At 36.1% G+C, this 21,523-nt stretch overlaps 1 protein-coding gene across 1 annotated transcript in view; it reads right to left on the reverse strand.

The window, feature by feature from the left end:
* The window catches only part of USH2A (usherin), a 2,188,359-nt gene that overhangs the window by 1,451,871 nt on the left and 714,965 nt on the right, over positions 1-21,523 (reverse strand). The window contains exons 27-29 of the mRNA XM_053712759.1: positions 14,836-15,039; positions 11,963-12,043; positions 3,467-3,652 (exon numbers count right to left, since the gene is read on the reverse strand). Coding sequence (XP_053568734.1) covers positions 3,467-3,652; positions 11,963-12,043; positions 14,836-15,039 — 471 coding nt within the window. The remainder of the gene's footprint in view (positions 1-3,466; positions 3,653-11,962; positions 12,044-14,835; positions 15,040-21,523) is intronic.

A 21,523-nucleotide genomic window follows, 5' to 3' on the forward strand; every position in this document is an offset into this window, starting at 1 on the left:
GGGGTCAAAGTTAGAAAAAGTGTGTTTTTTTCCATTTTTCCTCATATTTTATCATTTTTTTATAGTAAATTATAAGATATGATGAAAATAATGGTATCTTTAGAAAGTCCATTTAATGGCGAGAAAAACGGTATATAATATGTGTGGGTACAGTAAATGAGTAAGAGGAAAATTACAGCTAAACACAAACACCGCAAAAATGTAAAAATAGCCTTGGTCCCAAACGGACAGAAAATGGAAAAGTGCTCTGGTCACTAAGGGGTTAAACAGCACTAAAACCATCCCTGACATATGTATTTTTTCTGTGTCCCTTTTTAAAGAAGAAAAAAAGGGGGTAAATAAAAAAGCGCTAGAGTTAATAGCCCCTAAGCCTCTAATTCCTACTATCTTCTTCCTAGATAGCGAATAATTTGAAGGAGATGGGGAGGTGGAAATGAGGCGCTAGAGATAGCACTGGGGGTTAAAAGTACTATGGATAAAGTGATATCTTACTATTATATTAGTGTGTATTTAGAGAGTTAAAGGCTTGTCGATGTTGAAATCAAATCAGATTAGATAATTAGCGACAGGTGTAAAACATATACAGGTCTTCTAAATGTTGAAATCACTAAAGAACTAGTAACTAGATGTAAAACATAAATAAACAACAATTTATTACAAATGTAACCCTATTAATAGAGAAGCACAAATCTTAGTGCTATAAAATGGGCATGTAAAATATACAATAAAAATTATAAAATACCTAAGTGTTGCAACACTGATTCATAAATTCAAGTTATTTTGATTAGCACAAAAAAACAGTAGGTTTTCTGAGTGGGGACTTTTCTAAAGTATACCAATGGTTAAAATACAAAAACTGTTACAGAAGTTATATGAGCGGTGATACAATGTATCAGATAAAAGTCAATCCTTGCAATGATGCCGTTAGGGATATATATCATGCAGTTATTTTCAGATTATAATCCCATATACAGTGATATTAGCTGTGTAGTGGAGTATTAGTGGCAAATATCAGATGACAATGGTATTCACGTTTGTAAATGAACAGGAATGCTTGTAATTTTAAGTCAGTTCACTGAATATTCCATTTAGGTAAGGGTTATTAGTGTAAATGTTCTTACCCCTATTTGAAGATGAATCCAGCTAACCTTATTTGCAGCATTCTGCCTTATTCCCCAGCGCTTGCCGCATCTACTTACTCCGTATTTTCGGCAGCCTCTCAGGTGGGGGAGTTCCCAGGAGGTCAATTGCCCTATGACCTGAGTCACCGTCTGGATCCTCTGTGCCCGTAAACGTAAGGGCAGACACCTCAAGCGTGTAGTCTTTTTTTTTATATACTTGCGCAAGTTATTCCTTAGAAGGTTCAGCCAATAGGATTGAACTGCAATCAGCCAATAGGATTTTTTCTACCTTAATTCCAATTGGCTGATAGAATTATATCAGCCAATCGGAATCTAAGGGAGGCCATATTGGATGACGTCACTTAAAGGTACCTTCATTCGTCTTTAGTCAGCGAATGAAGAGGATGCCCCGCATCGGATGTCTTGAAGATGGAACCGCTATGCGTCGGATGGATGAAGATAGAAGATGCCATCTGGATGAAGACTTCTGCCCGTCTGGAGGACCACTTCTCCCGGCTTCGTTGAGGACTTCGGATCGGTTGGATGAAGACTTCTGCCGCTTCCTTGAGGATGGATGTCGGATCTTCAGAACAGTAAGTCGATCTTCAGGGGGTTAGTGTTAGGTTTTTTTAAGGGTGTATTGGGTGGGTTTTATTTTTAAGTTAGGGACTTTGGGCCGCAAAAGAGCTAACTGCCCTTTAAAGGGCAATGCCCATCGGCGACGTTGGGGGCGGCAGATTAGGGGTTAATAAATGTCGGTAGGTGGCGGCGATGTTAGGGACGGCATTTTAGGGGTTAATAATATTTAATTAATGTTTGCGAGGCGGGAGTGTGGCAGTTTAGGGGTTAATATGTATATTATAGTGGCGGCGACGTTGGGGGCAGCAGATTAGAGGTTAATAAGTGTAGGTAGGTTGCGGTGACATTGGGGGTGGCAGATTAGAGGTTAATAAATATAATGAAGGTGTCGGCGATGTTGGGGGCAGCAGATTAGGGGTTCATAAAAATAATGTAGGTAGTGGCGGTGTCCAGAGCGGCAGATTAGGGGTTAAAAAAATTATTTTAGTTGCGATGCGGGAGGGCCTCGGTTTAGTGGTTAATATGTAGTTTATTGGTGTTAGTGTACTTTTTAGCACTTTAGTTATGAGTTTTATGTTACGGCGTTGTACCATAAACTCATAACTACTGACTTTTATAGGAGTTAGGACTCTTGACAGGGTAGGGTGTACCGCTCACTTTTTGGCCTCCCAGGACAGACTCGTAATACCGGCGCTATGGAAGTCCCATAGAAAAAAGACTTTACGAAGTTTACGTGTCATTTTGCAGTAAGGCCAAAGACTCGTAATAGCAGCGGGCGTAAAAAAAGCAACGTTAGGACCTCTTAACGCTGCTTTTTTACCTTAACGCACAACTCGGAATCTAGCCGATTGTCTTTAAAAGGGCATTCAGCTCTTTTGCACTTTGTAATTTAGTTTTTTTTTAGATAGTCTTTTTTTTTGGGGGGGAGGGTGTAATGTTAGAGAGCTGATTCGCTTCAGGGCAATGCCCTATAAAAGGCTATTGGTAGTTTAGTTTTAAAAATGGGCTTTTTTATTTTGGGGTGTTTTTTTAAGGGGTATTAGAATAGGATTAATTCTTTTATTTTTTGTTAATTACTTTTTTATGTTCTGAAATGTTAGATTTTTTTTGTCATGTTAGGGTTTTTGTTTATTTTTTTAGTAATGGTAGTTTTTGTTTTCAAGGTAAGATTAGGTTTCATTTACTTTTACAGGTATTTTTTTTTTTAAAGTAGATTTATTTTGTAAATTTTTGTGTATTTTAATTTGGGTTAAGTTAGGGGGTATTAGGTTAGGGATTTAGATGTTAGTGTATGACTTTGCGATGCTAAGGGGTTACATATTGTTTTTTCAAACTGTACATGCGAGGACTCTACAACAAAATTTGTGAACAATTTTAATAAAGTTGTAAAACAATAGTATGTGAGTATTTTTTTCTGTTGAAAAAGAGGGGGTTATCCTCATATAAATTAAGTAATTGGATATATTTATATAATTTTGATTTGCACATAGGGGTTTCCAAGTATTCACTTCAGGAGATCACTCACTATTATTACACAAATCACCTGGCTATTAAAACCTATATTTAAAGAAGGAATTTTGAGCTTTAAAACAAGTTTTTTTTAGGTTCATTGGGCTTTTTTTGATGAGCTGTTAAAGGCACATAGAGACCCCCTACCTAGAAATAGCCTAAATTACATAAGTTATAATTCATTCTAAACATTGTTTAGCATAAACAATACATAAGAAGATTTTAAGAACACCTCAAAATAAATCTTAGAATCTTACCACTAGCAATGTTGTTATCAGGAAATGAAGCATTGCTGGTAAATATATTTGGACTGTTTTCAGGATATGCTTTCAAAATGTACTGCTCAATTACTCCTGTGACCCCAGAAGGTCTGTCCCAGGTAACCTCCACGCTGTGTGCATTTATGTTGAGAACTCTTAAGGGAATTTTCAAATTTTCTGGAACTGTACAAGCAAAACAGAAAATATTGATAAGATGACTTAAGACAACCATTTCTGATGATTCACTATTGGAGATTCATCCACATAATTTACCAATTTTTTTACCTCAAAAAATCATAATTTTACATAATCTAAAAAAACAAAAACACCTATTTTTAAACTTATACTTTAAATTGTATGAAAAATCTCATGCCACTTTAACCATTATGAAGTAAAAAATTCAGCTGAATGATCTGTAATTCAGTCAATCAATTTTTTTAACTCCAAAAATAAAAATTAAATGTATCCAACATATTTAGATATGATTGGTTTGTCTGTTATTAAGTGTGTTTGACACTTTTACATATTGAATATATCAAACGCCAACATATCCAAAATTAGATGATCTAATGATCAAACATTCCAATTTCCACATTCAATTTGTTTAAATCTAACTAAAGAGTCAGGGCAAAAGATGGCATGTATGAAATATAGATGGACCGTGTATCCTATTTTTCATAATAAACTTAAGCTTTATATCTTATGCACATCTTTTGCATAAAGAATATTTCTAATTAGTACACATGGTAAAAATGAGAAAATGGAAATGTTCAAACGTGTAACAAATATAAACTTTTATATGCATACTCTTGCAAATGGGGCACGAACATTTGTGCGTGAGCGATAACGGGTGTATTGCGGGGGGGTTTGCGCTCATTGGGCTTTCTGCTGGTATTACTAGTTGAAAGTAAATGCGATCGCTTGAGCAAAACGCGATTTATGTTAGAATGATTACCGCAACCTCAAAGCTCTGGTTAACTGTTTTGCAAAACTAAAAATTGCACAAATCACATCAAAAATACATTACAAAGTAAAGTTACAGTCATAATAAAACTATTTAATAAAAATGATTTAATATATATATATATATATATATATATATATATATATATATATATATATACACATTGCACACAAAAGTTATAAGGGCTCAAAGATATCAGATCTCAGGTGTTAGAAAAAAAAGGCAGACAAAGGGCTTTAACATTGAGATACATACATATACATGTCTAAATATGTATTTGTATAGATATGTCTTTATATGTGTGCATACATATTTATGTATTTACTGTATATGGGTATATATGTATTTACAGACATATATACACATATAAACACATAAATACATATTAGTAGATTGGAGCCATCTGTAGTTAAAGAGACATTCCTGTCAAAAGTTAAATGCACATAGATGAATTACATCTTTGAATAGAAACATATTTGAATATACATGTATTGGCAAAAATGCTTCTAGTAAGAGTTATCACTGTTTAGTGTTAACATTTTTATCGGTATGTGCATGTGAAGCATAGCTACATATTTTCAGTGCACCAGCATTTTAAATAATGCAGCTGCTCAGAGCATCAGTGGAGCTTGAATCATTTCAGCAATTAACACATTGAGTCATTACCAGATGATACAACCACCTTAGGCTCTCTGAGCAAGTGCTATGCTTAACATGCTGGTGCACAGTGAATATTTAAAAACACTTTTGAAACAGTTAGAGCTTTTATTAGAAGAATTTTTGCTAATACATGTATATTGCAAAAATGCTTCTATTCAAAACTGAAATGTATCCATACGGATTCAAACTTTGGCTAGAATGTCCCTTTAAGTAGATGAAAACATATAAAAACATGTTTATGCTATAATTATTTTTAATAAAGGTTTTAACTATTTATTTACTGTAAATATTTCACATTCCAATATTCTGTACATATCAGAATATATATTTAAGCATTTCTAAATATATATATATACAGTATATATAAACATCCACAAGTAAAATGCACTCACCGGGTCTTGATCATATATAATTCTTTATTTGTTTGACGTTTCGGGGTTGCCCCCATACTCAGGCAATCATTAGAGTAAGATAGTGTACTTATCCAACTTATAAAGGTACCTAACTCCCACCCGCGATACTGTCGGCGGCGTTCCGGAAGTCCTGCAACCACGCGATACATACCTACGTCATTGGTTGTTATGGCAACCGGATGCTGTGCGGCAGATCTATTAACATTAAAAACAAATAAAAACTAATAGGCGATACTTCATAGGAGCTGTAGGAGAAACATGATATGGATAGTAAAGGAGAGGGTAGTTAACTCTGCACAAGTCTTTTACACATAAAAATGAAAATTACAAAGGCCATGCCTGTCAGTACTTAAATGGTAAGCGGGCATTCTAAACCTAGGGAGTGCAAAATATACACTTTCATATGGGAATTGCGCTCTAAATCATAAACCAACATAAGGCTCACTAGATCCCATGTACTCATCAAACCATATAAGGCAGAACCATAAGCCAATCAGGTTATAAATTGTTCCAACCATGTAGTTATGTGGTATGCATTAAACCTAACCAACCCATATACTTGCAAAAACAAAGGGGCAAAATTAAACAGATCATAGTTAATTTACATTGTGTGATGTAACTTAGAATATTGATACAGACTATTAGGTAGAAAATTCAGAACTAGAGAAAGACTGTATATACGTCTGAACCTACAAAGAGAGAACAAGAAAAGTGAGAGTTACACAGGTAAGTATATTATTATGGACCATGTACCTCCGCTTTCTAGAGGAGGGGATAGGGCCAGGATGTTACTGCAGTGCAAGTCCAGATGGATTTTCAATCTGGGTACCATGGCCCCCCAGGGATTGAATGCCCATCTGGACTGGCACTGTTTACTGTAATTAAGGTCGTATGATATACAATAATCTGTGTATCTCTCTCTTTTCTTGTTCTCTCTTTGTAAGTTCAGACGTATATCCAGTCTTTCTCTAGCTCTACATTTTCTACCTAATAGTCTGTATTAATATTCTAAGTTACATCACACAATGTAAATGAACTATGATCTGTTTAATTTTGCCCCCTTGTTTTTGCAAGTATATGGGTTGGTTAGGTTTAATGCATACCACATAACTACATGGTCGGAACAATTTATAACCTGATTGGCTTATGGTTCTGCCTTATGTGGTTTGATGAGTACATGGGATCTAGTGAGCCTTATGTTGGTTTATGATTTAGAGCGCAATTGCCATATGAAAGTGTATATTTTGCACTCCCTAGGTTTAGAATGCCCACTTACCATTTAAGTACTTACAGGCAGGGCCTTTGCAATTTTCATTTTTATGTGTAAAAGACCCGTGCAGAGTTAACTACCCTCTCCTTTACTATACATATCATGTTCCTACTACAGCTCCTATGAAGTATCGCCTATTAGTTTGTATTTGTTTTTAATGTTCACAGATTTGCCGCACAGCTTCCGGTTGCCATAACAAGCAATGATGTAGGTATGTACCACGTGGTTGCAGGACTTCCTGAATGCCGCCGACAGTATCGCAGGTGGGAATTATCTACCTTTATAAGTTGGGTAAGTACACTATCTTACTGTAAGGATTGTCTGAGGATCGGGGCAACCCCGAAATGTCACACAAATAAAGAATGATATCTGATCAAGACCTGGTGAGTGCATTTTACTTGTGGATGTTTGTATTATGCTTTAAATGCACTCCGGGCTGAAGAAAATGATGTGAAGTGTTTCTGAGAGTGCTATACCACCACGGATGATTATATATATATATATATATATATATATATATATATATATTATATATATACACCTATCTATAATCATGTTTATCTATTGGTATTGATATATATTGTACCAAAATACCTTCAGATATATGTAGAAATTTTTATTTATGAATAAATAGAACATATTCTGCTATGTGAAGAACATTGGAATGTAAAATATTCATATTTTCATGCTGGGTAAGTGCACATGAGAATATGCAATCGGGTTTGCATGAGAGTGGGATGTTTTTTTTCCACTTTTTTTTCTCCATTGACTTCTATGAGGGAATATGTGAACATGAACGAGATATTGTGAGTTCGGATGTTTGCACTCGGATTATCGCACAAGCGAAAACAGTTTACTTTCAACTCATAATATGAGTGCAAAAAGCTTACTTCTAGCACAATTAACACTTGGGCGAGATTGCTAATTAGCGCTCCACTTGTAATCTGGCCCTTAGTTTAAATTTCCTTGAAGAATTTATTAGATACCACAGTACTGTAAGAGTTTGAACTGAAACAACTTTATCAACGGTGACTGAATAAAGGGGACAAAGAAAAAACAGTGCTGCCAAAAGTAGATTGAAAGAGACAGACCATTAGAGAGATGATAGATAGATAGATGATAGATAGATAGATAGATAGATAAATAAAAAGATAGATGGATAGTAGACAAAGGGATTTGGATGAGTGTAAAAACTAGAAATGTTTCCAACCATTTTGAATTGTCTGAAAATTATAAATGAGCTCCCCTTTTTAACAAAAATAATAATGAAGTAATACATGCAAAAAAAATATTTTCGTTTGTGCTTTTAAAAACATTACTTTAAATATAGAAACGCTTCTCTGTAGGCAATAAAGGTTTTCGAAAATTCAAATGTACACTATTCAATAATGATTTAGCAATCAGACAATAAATATGTTAGCTTCACCTTTGTCCTTGGTCAGTCCTGGCTGAATTAAAAAAGGAAAATATATGTTTTGTGCTGCTGGCTTGTAGCAGTAACTACTAATTTAACTGTTTAATATATAAATTTAAGCTGCCATTCAGCTGCTTGTCTTCTGCCCTGAAATACATTCCCTATAGGAAATAGCAGACTAATAGATTTTTGTTAACAAATTCTGATGTAATATCAGATAAAATCAAAAGGACATGAAACCCAATTTTTTCTTTTATGATTCAGATAGAACATACAATATTAAACAACTTTTCAATTTACTTCTATTATACAATTTCATTAAAGGGACAGTCTACACCAGAATTTGTATTGTTTTAAAAGATAGATAATTCCTTTATTACCCATTCCCCAGTTTTGCATAACCAACACAGTTATAATAATATACTTTTAACCTCTGTGATTATCTTGTATCTAAGCCTCTGCAAGCTGCACCTTTTTTCAGTTCTTTCGACAGACTTGCAGTTTAGCCAATCAGTGCCTGCTCCCAGATAACTTCACGTGCACGAGCACAGTGTTATCTATATGAAATACGTGAACTAACACCCTCTAGTGGTGAAAAACTGTTAAAATGCATTCTGAAAAGAGATGGCCCTCAAGGTCTAAGAAATTAGCATATGAACCTCCAAGGTTAAGCTTCCAACTAAGAATACCAAGAGAACAAAGCAAAATTGGTGATAAAAGTAAATTGGAAAATTGTTTAAAATTGCATGCTCTATCTGAATCATGAAAGTTTATTTTGGCCTAGACTGTCCCTTTAATTCTCTTGATATCCTAAATCACATAAGGAATATATGCGCACCGATCAGATAGTAGTTATCTCCCAGTAGTGCATTGCTGCTCCTATCAGCTTACCATAAAAATGTATTATAAGATCCCCTATTTGAAAATAAAAGGTCCCATCATAAGGGTTTCGGGTGTGAAATGGCTTAGCACTGAAGAGGTCAAATATTTTAGATTTCAAAACATATAAAAGAACATTTTTTATATATAAGATCCAATAAAAAGATCCAATTCTGCACACTAAACAACATTTTTTCAAAATGTATTTTAATTTATAATTAGAATATTGGACAGAAAAATATAATTAAAGAGAAGCTAAATTTATATCTAAATCATAATTCAAACCTTCTTGGTTTAAACTTTTAAGATATAAGATCAAATATGATATCTTTTTTTTACAGAGCAAATTAAACATTTTAAACTAATATTACACCAGAATAAATGAAAAAGATTTTATAAACCTTATTCCTTCTAAATGCTTGTATATGCTAAACATGTATTATTCTTCTTTTACTTCTGTCATTATTCAAAATATCCCAAACATTTTTTTATCCTTACATATGATTATATTGTCAGTGTCAGATATTTTATATGGATTTTTACAATGAATAGTTTCAGTAATATTATATTTATTCCTACTTCCATGAACTATTTTTTAATACATTATTTGATTAAAATAACATATTTTTCTTGTTCATTCAATTCCCCTTTTACTATTTTAAATTTTTTAAATACACAAGTTCTAAATCTGCTTGAAACAAAGAAAAATGAAAGTATATACTCTGGGGTAGATTTAACAAGGTTCCCCTTGTTCCCCTTGTTTCCACGCGAGCCTTAAGGCTCACCGGAAACAGCAGTTATGAAGAAGCGGTCTAAAGACCGCTGCTCCATAACTTGTCCGCTGCCTCTGAGGCTGCGGTCTTCATTCCGCCTGATCCTATACGATTGGGCGCATTGACACCCCTTGCTAGCGGCCGATTGGCAGCAAATCTGCAGGGAGCTGCATTCCACAAGCAGTTCTGGTGAACTGCTTGTGCAATGATAAATGTCGACAGTGTATGCCGTCGGCATTCAGCGATGTATGCGTATCATGTCGGACAGACATTGGTAAATCTACCCCTCTGTGTCAATTTATGTATAAATTTACAAAAATAAATGTAACTAAAATACATTTGCTACGTTATTTGTATCAATAATTTTACTTTATTGATGTTTAACATTCTTTAAAAAAACAACATTTTTAGCAGTCTCGTGTATGACTGGAATCTTGATCTTTCTTTTCTTTTCAAAGTGTTACTAAAGATATTTCCTTTTTAAACTTTCCAGAAAAGTATTTATTTTTTTCTATGATACTTTTCATAAGATTTTTAAAGCTTTAATTAAAACATCGTCCATGTCTTTCTGATTAAATAATCTATTAGATTTATTAATCTCTTTAGTTATATATTAATATTTTTTTTTTACCAGAGATTTAAATAATTAATAAAACTATAACAATTTCGGCTTGTGCACATTGTTCAGTTATGTGTCCTATTGGGGAGGCAATCAAAATACCGGAACTCAAAATCCCTAATACCGTAAGACAGTATGTTGAAATCCAGAATGATCATAATCCCGAATGTCTAAAATCCCTAAATTAAAAAATCCCGAAAATCGAAATCCCGAAAATGCAAAATGCCTAAACTTAAAAAACCTATAGTTACGTGCTGTGATGTCCCCATCTTCACTATAATTTTGCCTCCGCCTAGGGGGTTCAAGGGGAGCAGATGCTAGAGGATTGGCGGGGCCCCTTGGAACCCTGCAGGCAGAGGGAAAAAGATAGTGATGATATGAACTGCTTTCGGGATTTCATTGTTTTGCGATTTTGGTTTTCGGTATTTTACAAGTTAGGGATTTTATTTTTTTCGGCATTTTAAAATTCAGGATTATGTTGTGCCAGCATTTTTAAATTTCGGTATTTAGAACTTTGGGATTGCGGCGTCTTGCGTCTTGTGTACTTCGGTCTTTTGATATAGACCCTTCCTATTGTTGTTTGTAAATTAAGTAATGTTTTGTAGGCCAAAGACACACCCCTTGAAAAGTCTCTTGATTTGTGCATCTCACTTCCTTTGCTGTGGCCGATTAGTGACAGATATAAATGAGATCCTGAACATATCAGTCAGTCACTTAAGAGTAGCAGGGTTCTGCATTTCACAGAATGCACTCCAGTTTCCCTGGGAGGAGTGAAAACACTATGAGGCATATGTATCAAGCTCCGAATGGAGCTTGATGCCCCGTGTTTCTGGCAAGCCTGCAGGCTCGCCAGAAACAGCAGTTATGAAACAGCGGTCACAAATACCGCTGCTCCATAACCTGTCCGCCTGCTCTGAGCAGGCAGACAGACATCGCAGGAAATCAACCCGATCGAGTACGATCGGGTTGATTGACACCCCCCTGCTGGCGGACTATTGGCCGCGAGTCAGCAGGGGTCGGCGTTGCACCAGCAGCTCTTGTGAGCTGCTGGTGCAATGCTGAATACGGCGAGCGTATTGCTTGCCGTATTCAGCGAGGTCTGGCGGACCTGATCCGCAGTGTCGGATCAGATCCGCCAGCCCTTGATAAATAGGGGCCTATTTGTTTACTATAAAAGCAGTAATAAATAATTATAAATTATAGCAGATTTTTTTTTTTTTATTATGCATAATTTATTAATTAAATATTTTATGAGGAATTACATTTTGAGCTGAATTTCTGTTTAATTATGGGCAAGGAACACTGAATTAAAAAAAACAAAAAAACCTGCTCAACACTTTTGGTACAAAATAAATATTAAAATATTTAATTATCCCATTTGAGAAGAATGAGTTCCTTCATTCAAAATAAATTTACAGCTCCTGGGACCAAATATAATATTTTGAAATCAAGTTTAAACAATTAAAATGGTAACAAATTTAACAGGTTAAAATATATTTACCTACTGCTCTTGTACGTCCTCGACTCCAGCTACTAGTTCCTGATCCTCTTTCATTTGAAGCAGTCACTCTGTACAGATATTCTTTAGGACAAAACAGAATAGAGCACATTGTTACAAATGAACCTTCATATAGTTGTAGAACTGTAAAGGATACAAAATATTTCCCTTTTAACCTAAAGGGAGAGTTGGGAAAGAACTGGAGATAATAATCCACAAACCTAAATCCTAATAAACCTTAGTACTGTATAGGATAAGGTAGTGACTAATGCCAAAATATAGTTTAAATATTTGGAGAGGAAAAGAACAGAGGCATTATTATGGCACACTTGGGGGGATTGTCATCTCATACATGTAGGGTAAGTGAGTTCATTTTGTAGAAAAATGAGTTTATTTAAAATTTTGCGTTTATTATATACATTAATAAAATAATCCCAGTGTTGTGGACCATGCCACTTTTAATTAAAATTTCATAAAGCTATGTTATATAAGAAAAGAAGATTACTATGAAACGAAAAAATATAAATATAAAATAAAATTGCACTGTATGCTCTCTAGTAAAGGAGTAACCTCGTATAAGCCAGAAAATTAAGAAAATGTCTTGTATGAGGAAATAATAAAAACTTCACTGAAAATTCTATGTATGCATAGCGGCAGCGGGCTCAGAGGTTGAGTGTGGAAGACGTGACTATTACTAGGTATATGTCAGATTTGCCTGTAATATATAAGTCAATAAGTATCTGTCTCCACACTCCCCAATATCGCTGTCTCAGCTGCACAGTAACACCTATGTAGATGCCCAAAGTTTGGGCCAACAAATTACCAATAGTTAACAAATTTCCCAAAATTAAGTTATTCCCCGTTTTCTATATTTAAAGACAATTTAAGGAGAGCAACAGTGCGAACGGCCTAACGCGCGTTTCGCATATGCTTTATCAAAGGCTAACCCGATCACTACCCGGGGTTTCCTTAAAAAGGGTTCATTGACCAATCCTGTTTTGCTAGCATGATAGACAAATGTAGTCTAACAATTGCGTAAAGCCATCCACGATTGGCTAGAGCAGAGGGTGTGTGCCGTTCTTCCAATAGTGTGTGGTGAGGTAATGACGTGGGCATCAATACGCCCCCCTGTCACTGTACTCTGTTCCGCTTCTCACTAAGAACGGCCTTAAAATCCTTAAAATCTTTGAGCATAAATTGATGAAATATATGAGGATTTAATACCAGATTCAGCACATAGTGCTCCTATCATCTCTCTCTAACAGGCCATTCTTAGTGAGAAGCGGAACAGAGTACAGTGACAGGGGGGCGTATTGATGCCCACGTCATTACCTCACCACACACTATTGGAAGAACGGCACACACCCTCTGCTCTAGCCAATCGTGGATGGCTTTACGCAATTGTTAGACTATTTTTGTATTTTTATTTTGTTGAAACACAAAATATCCATTATAAATTAGGACATTTTTATTATTTTAAGAGCTGATCCTCTGCTGGCATTCTATGCATTTTTTCACTTTACAGAAGAAAACTAAGGGGAAAAAAGCGTAAATCTGCTTTAATAAAAACAAATTATAAATTTCGCAAATATTTATTTTATACAAAGTCCTGGAAAGACATGATTCCCTCCCCACCCCATTCCAATAGATTTAAATTAACATTCAAAAACATCACATAGTGGCTGAAGCAGTATTTTTGTTTAAACATTTCTAAACTATTTCAACCAATAAAAAGAGCATGGTTTAAATAAGCAAAGAAGATAACAGAAAAATCGTGTAATACACACAAAAAATAAATGAAAACATTTCAGAAACAGATTTATTGCATGCTTTTCAATCAGGTTTTCTCAAGGCATTTCAGATACCTATAAGAAATCAAAATATTTGGCACCAAATAGAAAATATAACATAAATGATCATTTATTTCGTATTGATGATGATTAATGAATTTGAATGTAGCTTTTTCACATAACCAATAATATTAATTTGTTATGGCGCAGAATACAAGTGAAGAGCCAAAAATGTTAGCGCTTTTGAAACTACAAAATGGTAACACAAGAAAGGCAGGAAATGAAAGAAATCCAAGGGTAAGAAGAAGTACTCATGTTGGGAAGACAAAGTTTGCTGTCTTTATAGAGCAAGTCATCTATGGAGAAGATGAGGAAGGCAGCTGTTGAGAAGGAAATATTTATATTCTTGTAGAAATAGAGGAAGATGGTGGCTGGAAAAAGGGAAAGAATCACCCCTAGGGAGCATTAAGGACACTAGGATATTGATTTACTGTTTAAGATAGACATGTGCGATTCGTTTCGGATCGATTCAGAAATTCGGACAAATTCGTAAAATTCGGGATTCGGATCGATCCGAATTTCCAAATTAAAATACTGCCGAATCTACCGAATAAATCCGAATTAGTTCGGATTTATTCGGTAGATTCGGCTGGCCATGGATTACACTAGTATTGTACAGTATATTAGGTTATATCACTCTGCTATGGGTTACACCTAATATACTGTACATAATACTAGTCTAATCCCACCTAACACTTACCGAAATTCCAAATTTCCGAATCGAACCGAATCCAGCCGAATTTCTTCGAATCCGAAACGAATCCGAACCGAATCGATTCAAATTTCTCCGAATTTGAATCGGTCCGAACCAAAATTCGAAAAATTCCGAATCGATCCAAACTGAACCGAACCGAACCGAACCGAATTTTTTCGCCATGCACATATCTAGTTTAAGAGTTATGCAATGGATGGCTTACAAATATAAATATACCGGTATTAGTACATTATCTCACATCCTGGTAATTGACATCATTATAAATGACTTAAATGCTATATAATTGACCAGCATAAACTGAAACTATGTACCTGTAAAGGACTGTAGGCCACGCTCATAAACAGTCTCCTCTTTTCCTTGATACACAATAACAGAGTCCTTTCCTCTGCAGTTAACCAAACTATCTGTTGCTGGGCATCCCTCTAGAATGACTCTGACAGCACTTCTGGATACAGATGCAAAGTTAATAAACAAACCTTCTATAAATTGTGTGTCCTTTATACATCCCCCAAAACCTAAGAAAAAAATAAAATACAAAAATTCTGAATACATAGTTCAAATACCACCAATGTATAAGAGAGGATTAAATTCAGTGCATATTCAAAGCTCTATCTAGAGAGAAAAATCCCTTCATTACATGTATTAATCTACAGACATGATACATAGATGCATGCACAATAGTGAGGCTTCCAGGGGGGTCCTGTTGTTCAGACAAGATGTGTTTAGAAATTCATTGAGGTTCATCTCACCTATCTTTTCTAGCATTTAGTTAGTGGACATTCCTGCCATTAACAGATATAGGGCTAGATTACGAGTGACGCGCAAATTAGCACAACTACGTTAACTGCGCTAGAAGAAAGATTTTTGCGTGCATCAGGTTGAAAGTAAAACGTTTTGAATATTAAGAACACAGAACATATTCCTCAACAGATTTCAATGGGGCATGCAAAGTAAAAAAAAAAACTAACACCCTTATTCGAATACAAACCAGATCACGTTTAACTCAACATGAAATATTAATATTTTACATTCCAATTTTCTTCACATAACAGAATATGTTCTATTTATTCTTAAATGTATATAATTTTTTTATGCAATAATTTTTTTAATAATTTTTATCAGACAGTGTGTAAGTGTGCTTTTCAATGTATTTTTTATGTGTTTTGGGCAACTTTTTTGTCACTCGTAACAGTTAACCAGCGCTCGGAAGTCACGCTAATCCAACCATGTTTAATTCAATTGAGCTCAAGTGAATGTGTTTACTTTTAACCCATAATATGCACGCTAGTTCTAAAGCCCATAAAGAGCCACAATAAACCTCCTATTGCTCCTGTGCAACAGTAAGCGCACCATTCATAATCTAGCCATAGTTGTGTTAAAGGGAAAGTTCCCCCAAAAATGTTCTTCGATTTAAATTGTTCCCAATGATCCATTTTACCTGCTGGAGTGTATTAAATTGTTTACAAGTAGCTCTTTTACCCCTATTTTGGCCTTTGAAATAGCTGATTTAGCTTGTGGTATCCCAACCAATACTGAAAGTTTTGATACTGGAGTCTCCGCTATTAAATAGCCTAAGTAAACACAGCCAGCAGAAGAAATGACACTCACAGTGGGGTGCAGAATAGTTAAAGTGAAGGTAAACTTACATGGGTTGCAATCTACAATAATACTCTTTGTTCAATAATAATAGGACTTTCATTCATCATTTCTTCCCATCTTATCTTGAAATAAAGTTATCGCCGCTATTATTTTATTGTTGACACTAGCCAAATTCAACCTGTCATTTAAGAATAAAGAATTCATTGAAAAAAATCTGACAAGGTTGTCTTGCTTTTATTTTTCTTAAACTATTTTCAAGATCTCTTTGTATATGTTAGAGTGGACAGTAGATATGTTCATTTGTGTACTCTGGGTGCTAATGAATGTGGAAGAAGGTGGCCGCACAGATCTCAGTGTTTAGCACCTTAACAAGAATAAATCCGGCACAGAAAAGAGCCGCGTTGGCACCTGTAGTGAATGAATGCATATATCTAATGGAGAGTTTTATAGAGTAGTTTTCTTATTTCCAGTCTTCAGATCCCTTAACAGGCTAGATTTTCATGATCTGAACTAACACACAGGTGAAATAACAGCTGATCAGCAACCCTAGGGGCATATGTATCAAGGTCCGAATGGAGCTTGATGCCCCGTGTTTCTGGCGAGCCTGCAGGCTCACCAGAAACAGCAGTTATGAAGCAGCGGTCACAAAGACCGCTGCTCCATAACCTGTCCACCTGCTCTAAGCAGGCGGACAGACATCGCCGGAAATCAACCCGATCGAGTACTATCGGGTTGATTAACACCCCCCTGCTGGAGGCCGATTGGCCGCGAGTCTGCAGGGGGCGGTGTTGCACCAGCAGCTCTTGTGAGCTGCTGGTGCAATGCTGAATACGGCGAGCGTATTGCTCGCCGTATTCAGCGAGGTCTGGCGGACCTGATCCGGAGTGTCGGATCAGGTCCGCCAGAACTTGATAACTAGAGGCCCTAGTATCTAACCTGCTCTTAACCATCAGCTGATTATTTCACCTGTGCTCTAGTTCAGATATCATGAAAATCTGAGAACTGGAATTCAGAAACATTGTCATAAATAAAGTTTTTTTTTTAATATATTAGTTAAAGGGACAGGAAACCCAATTTTTTTTTTCATTCAGAATTCAGATAGAGCATGCAATTTTAATCAACTTTCAAATTTACTTATATTATCTTATTTGCTTTATTCTCTTGATATTCGGTAATGAAAAGCATATCTAAATAAGCTCAGGAGCTGCTGTTTGGTGGCTAAACATAGATACATCTTGTTATTGGCTCACCCATGTATATTGCTATGTCTTCAACAAAGGATAACTAAAGAATGAAGCAATTTAGTTCATAGTCATAAATTTGAATGTTGTTTTAAAATTGTAAAGGCTTTTTTGTGATGCTGGAACCCTTAACAGTAGAACGAGAAATGAATAGTTGTGAGATGGTTGTGGCTTCATTGATTTTCTTACTTGAAGTTCCTGAACATATCCAATGAAAAATGAATCATCAGGCGATGACATGACATTTTTTATGTATTTAGTGTAAGGGTACAATGAAGCACAGTAACATTTAACATCTATTGCATGTCTTAGACACAGATTAATATTTACAGTGCCATAGGAACGTGAATGATCCAGCACTGCTTTTAAAGTAAAGCTCTAGTTAGTTGCTTTGTGCACAGAGGTTTCCATGCACTAATTTGATATTAAAGTGATGGTAAATCCTAGTGCTTGTGAAATGCTAGGATTTACCAGTGGAACAAATAAAGGGGACTTTCTGTCATGAAGTATAAAATACTTCATGCTAAAAGTTCCTTTATTTGTCTGAAGCGTTCGCCGCTCTGAGCTGCTCAGACAGCCCGCGGCAGAATGCTGTTTTGCTGTGAGGTGATGTTTCCACCTCTTAGTAAATTGCCGTGCGTCCCAGCTGGCGCCAAGCCGGATAGCCCACACGGCTATTGGCCAAGAGGTGGAAATGTTACCTCAGCAAAATAGCGTTCTGCTGTGAACGCTTCAAACAAATAAAGGAACTTTCAGCATGAAGTATTTTACACTTCATGACTGAATGTCCCCTTTATTTGTTCCAATGGTAAATCCTAGCGTTTTACAAAAGCTAGGATTAAAAATCACTTAAAACTTGATTTAATTTTACTTAGGAAATTGATGCATAATTACTAATATACTTTCTAGATTTTGTTTACATTAAAAACCAACCAGAGCCTATGGCCTCTAGTTATCAAAGTCTGGCGGACCTGATCCGACAGTGCGGATCAGGTTCGCCAGACTTCGCTGAATACGGCAAGCAATACGCTCGCCGTATTCAGCATTACACCAGCAGCTCACAAGAGCTGCTGGTGCAACGCCACCCCCTGCAGACTTGCGGCCAATGGGCCACCAGCAGGGGGGTGTCAATCAACCAGATCGTACTCGATCGGGTTGATTTCCGGCGATGTCTGTCCGCCTGCTCAGAGCAGGCGGACAGGTTATGGAGCAGCGGTATTTGTGACCGCTGCTTCATAACTGGTGTTTCTGGCGAGACTGCAGGCTCGCCAGAAACACTTGGCATCAAGCTCCATACGGAGCTTGATACATATGCCCCTATGACTCTATATATAGGAATTATATTTACTAGACATGACATTGAAGGGATATTACAGGAATATCAAACCCAAACATTTTCTTTTGTAATTCAAACAAACATACAATTTAAATACAATTTACTTCTATTATCAAATTTGCAGTATTATTTGTTGAAGAAATAACTAAGTAGATGCCTGGAGCACTAAATGGCAGGAAATAGGGCTGCTGTCTAGCACTTTTGTAAATGGATAACATTCTTACAAAACTGCTGCCATATAGCGCTCCTGAGGTAATGGGGCCTATTTATTAAAGGTCTTGCGGACCTGATCTGACAGTGCGGATCAGGTCCGCAAGACCTTGCTGAATGCAGAGAGCAATACGCTCTCCGCATTTAACATTGCACCAGCAACACCGCCCCCTGCTGACTCGCGCCGCCAGCTCGTACTCGATCGGGTTGATTTCCGGCGATTCCTGTCCGCCTCATCAGAGCAGGCGGACAGGGTTATGGGTTATAACTGGTGTTTCTGGCGAGTCTGAAGACTCGCCAGAAACACGGGCCCAAAAACTCTGTTCGGAGCTTGATAAATGGGCCCCTATGTCTCTGCTTTTCAAAACAAAAATGACCAAGAAAACAAAGAAAAGTTGATAATAGAAAGTTGATTAAAATTGCATGCTCTACCCGAATCATGAAAGGAAATGTTGCGTTTCATGTCCCTTTATACAATAAGGGCCAGATTACAAGTGGAGCACAAACATTTGATCCAGGGCAATAAGGGGTTTATCGAGGGTGTTTGCGCTCGTCGGGCTTACGGCTGGTATTACAAGGTGAAAGTAATTTACGCTAGAATCATTACTGCGACTTCAGAGCTCTGGTAAACTGTTTTGCAAAGCATAAAAGTTGCACAAAACACATTACAAAGTATGATTACACTCATAATAACATCATCTAATAAAAATGGTTAAAAACAAATATTGTACGCTAAAGTTATAAAGGCTCCAAGATATGAGATCTCAGGTGTTAGGGAAAAAAGGCAGTCAAAGGGCTGCTTTAACATGGAGATACATGTGTCTATATACTGTATATATGTGTGCATATCTATTTATGTATTTATATGTGTATAAATGTATTTACAGACATATATACACATATAAACACATAAATACATATCTACACACATATAGACATGTATAGAAGTGAATTGGAGCCCTTTGCAGTTAAGTGGATTAAAACATGTAAGAGCAGATTTATGCAATATTCATTATTAATTTGCGGCTAGATTTAGAGTTTTGTCGGTAACGACTCGAAAAGCTAACGCTGGCTTTTTTCTGGCCGCACCATAAAAATAACTCTGGTATTGAGAGTCCACATAAAGGCTGCGTTAGGCTCCAAAAAAGGAGCGTAGAGCATATTTAACGCAACTTCAACTCTCGATACCAGAGTTGCTTACGCAAGCGGCCAGCCTCAAAAACGTGCTCGTGCACGATTCCCCCATAGGAAACAATGGGGCTGTTTGAGCTGAAAAAAACCCTAACACCTGCAAAAAAGCCGCGTTCAGCTCCTAACGCAGCACCATTGTTTCCTATGGGGAAACACTTCCTACGTCTGCACCTAACACTCTAACATGTACCCGAGTCTAAACACCCCTAACCTTACACTTATTAACCCCTAATCTGCCGCCCCGCTATCGCTGACCCCTGCATATTATTATTAACCCCTAATCTGCCGCTTCTTAAACCGCCGCTACTTACATTATCCCTATGTACCCCTAATCTGCTGCCCTAACATCGCCGACCCCTATATTATATTTATTAACCCCTAATCTGCCCCCCACAACGTCGCCTCCACCTGCCTACACTTATTAACCCCTAATCGGCCGAGCGGACCGCACCGCTATTATTATAAAGTTATTAACTCCTAATCCGCCTCACTAACCCTATAATAAATAGTATTAACCCCTAATCTGCCCTCCCTAACATCGCCGACACCTAACTTCAATTATTAACCACTAATCTGCCGACTTGAGCTCACCGCTATTCTAATAAATGTATTGACCCCTAAAGCTAAGTCTAACCCTAACACTAACACCCCCCTAAATTAAATATAATTTTAAACAAAATTAATTAACTCTTATTAAATAAATTATTCCTATTTAAAGCTAAATACTTACCTGTAAAATAAATCCTAATATAGCTACAATATAAATTATAATTATATTATAGCTATTTTAGGATTAATATTTATTTTACAGGTAACTTTGTATTTATTTTAACCAGGTACAATAGCTATTAAATAGTTAAGAACTATTTAATAGCTAAAATAGTTAAAATAATTACAAAATTACCTGTAAAATAAATCCTAACCTAAGTTACAATTAAACCTAACACTACACTATCAATAAATTAATTAAATAAAATACCTACAATTACCTACAATTAAACCTAACACTACACTATCAATAAATTAATTAAATACAATACCTACAAATAACTACAATGAAATAAACTAACTAAAGTACAAAAAATAAAAAAGAACTAAGCTACAAAAAATAAAAAAATATTTACAAACATAAGAAAAATATTACAACAATTTTAAACTAATTACACCTACTCTAAGCCCCCTAATAAAATAACAAAGCCCCCCAAAATAAAAAAATGCCCTACCCTATTCTAGATTACAAAAGTTCAAAGCTCTTTTACCTTACCAGCCCTGAACAGGGCCCTTTGCGGGGCATGCCCCAAGAAGTTCAGCTCTTTTGCCTGTAAAAAAAAACATACAATACCCCCCCCCAACATTACAACCCACCACCCACATACCCCTAATCTAACCCAAACCCCCCTTAAATAAACCTAACACTAAGCC

This window comes from Bombina bombina, chromosome 4 (genome assembly GCF_027579735.1).
Source record: "Bombina bombina isolate aBomBom1 chromosome 4, aBomBom1.pri, whole genome shotgun sequence".
NCBI classification, from domain to species: Eukaryota; Metazoa; Chordata; class Amphibia; order Anura; family Bombinatoridae; genus Bombina; species Bombina bombina.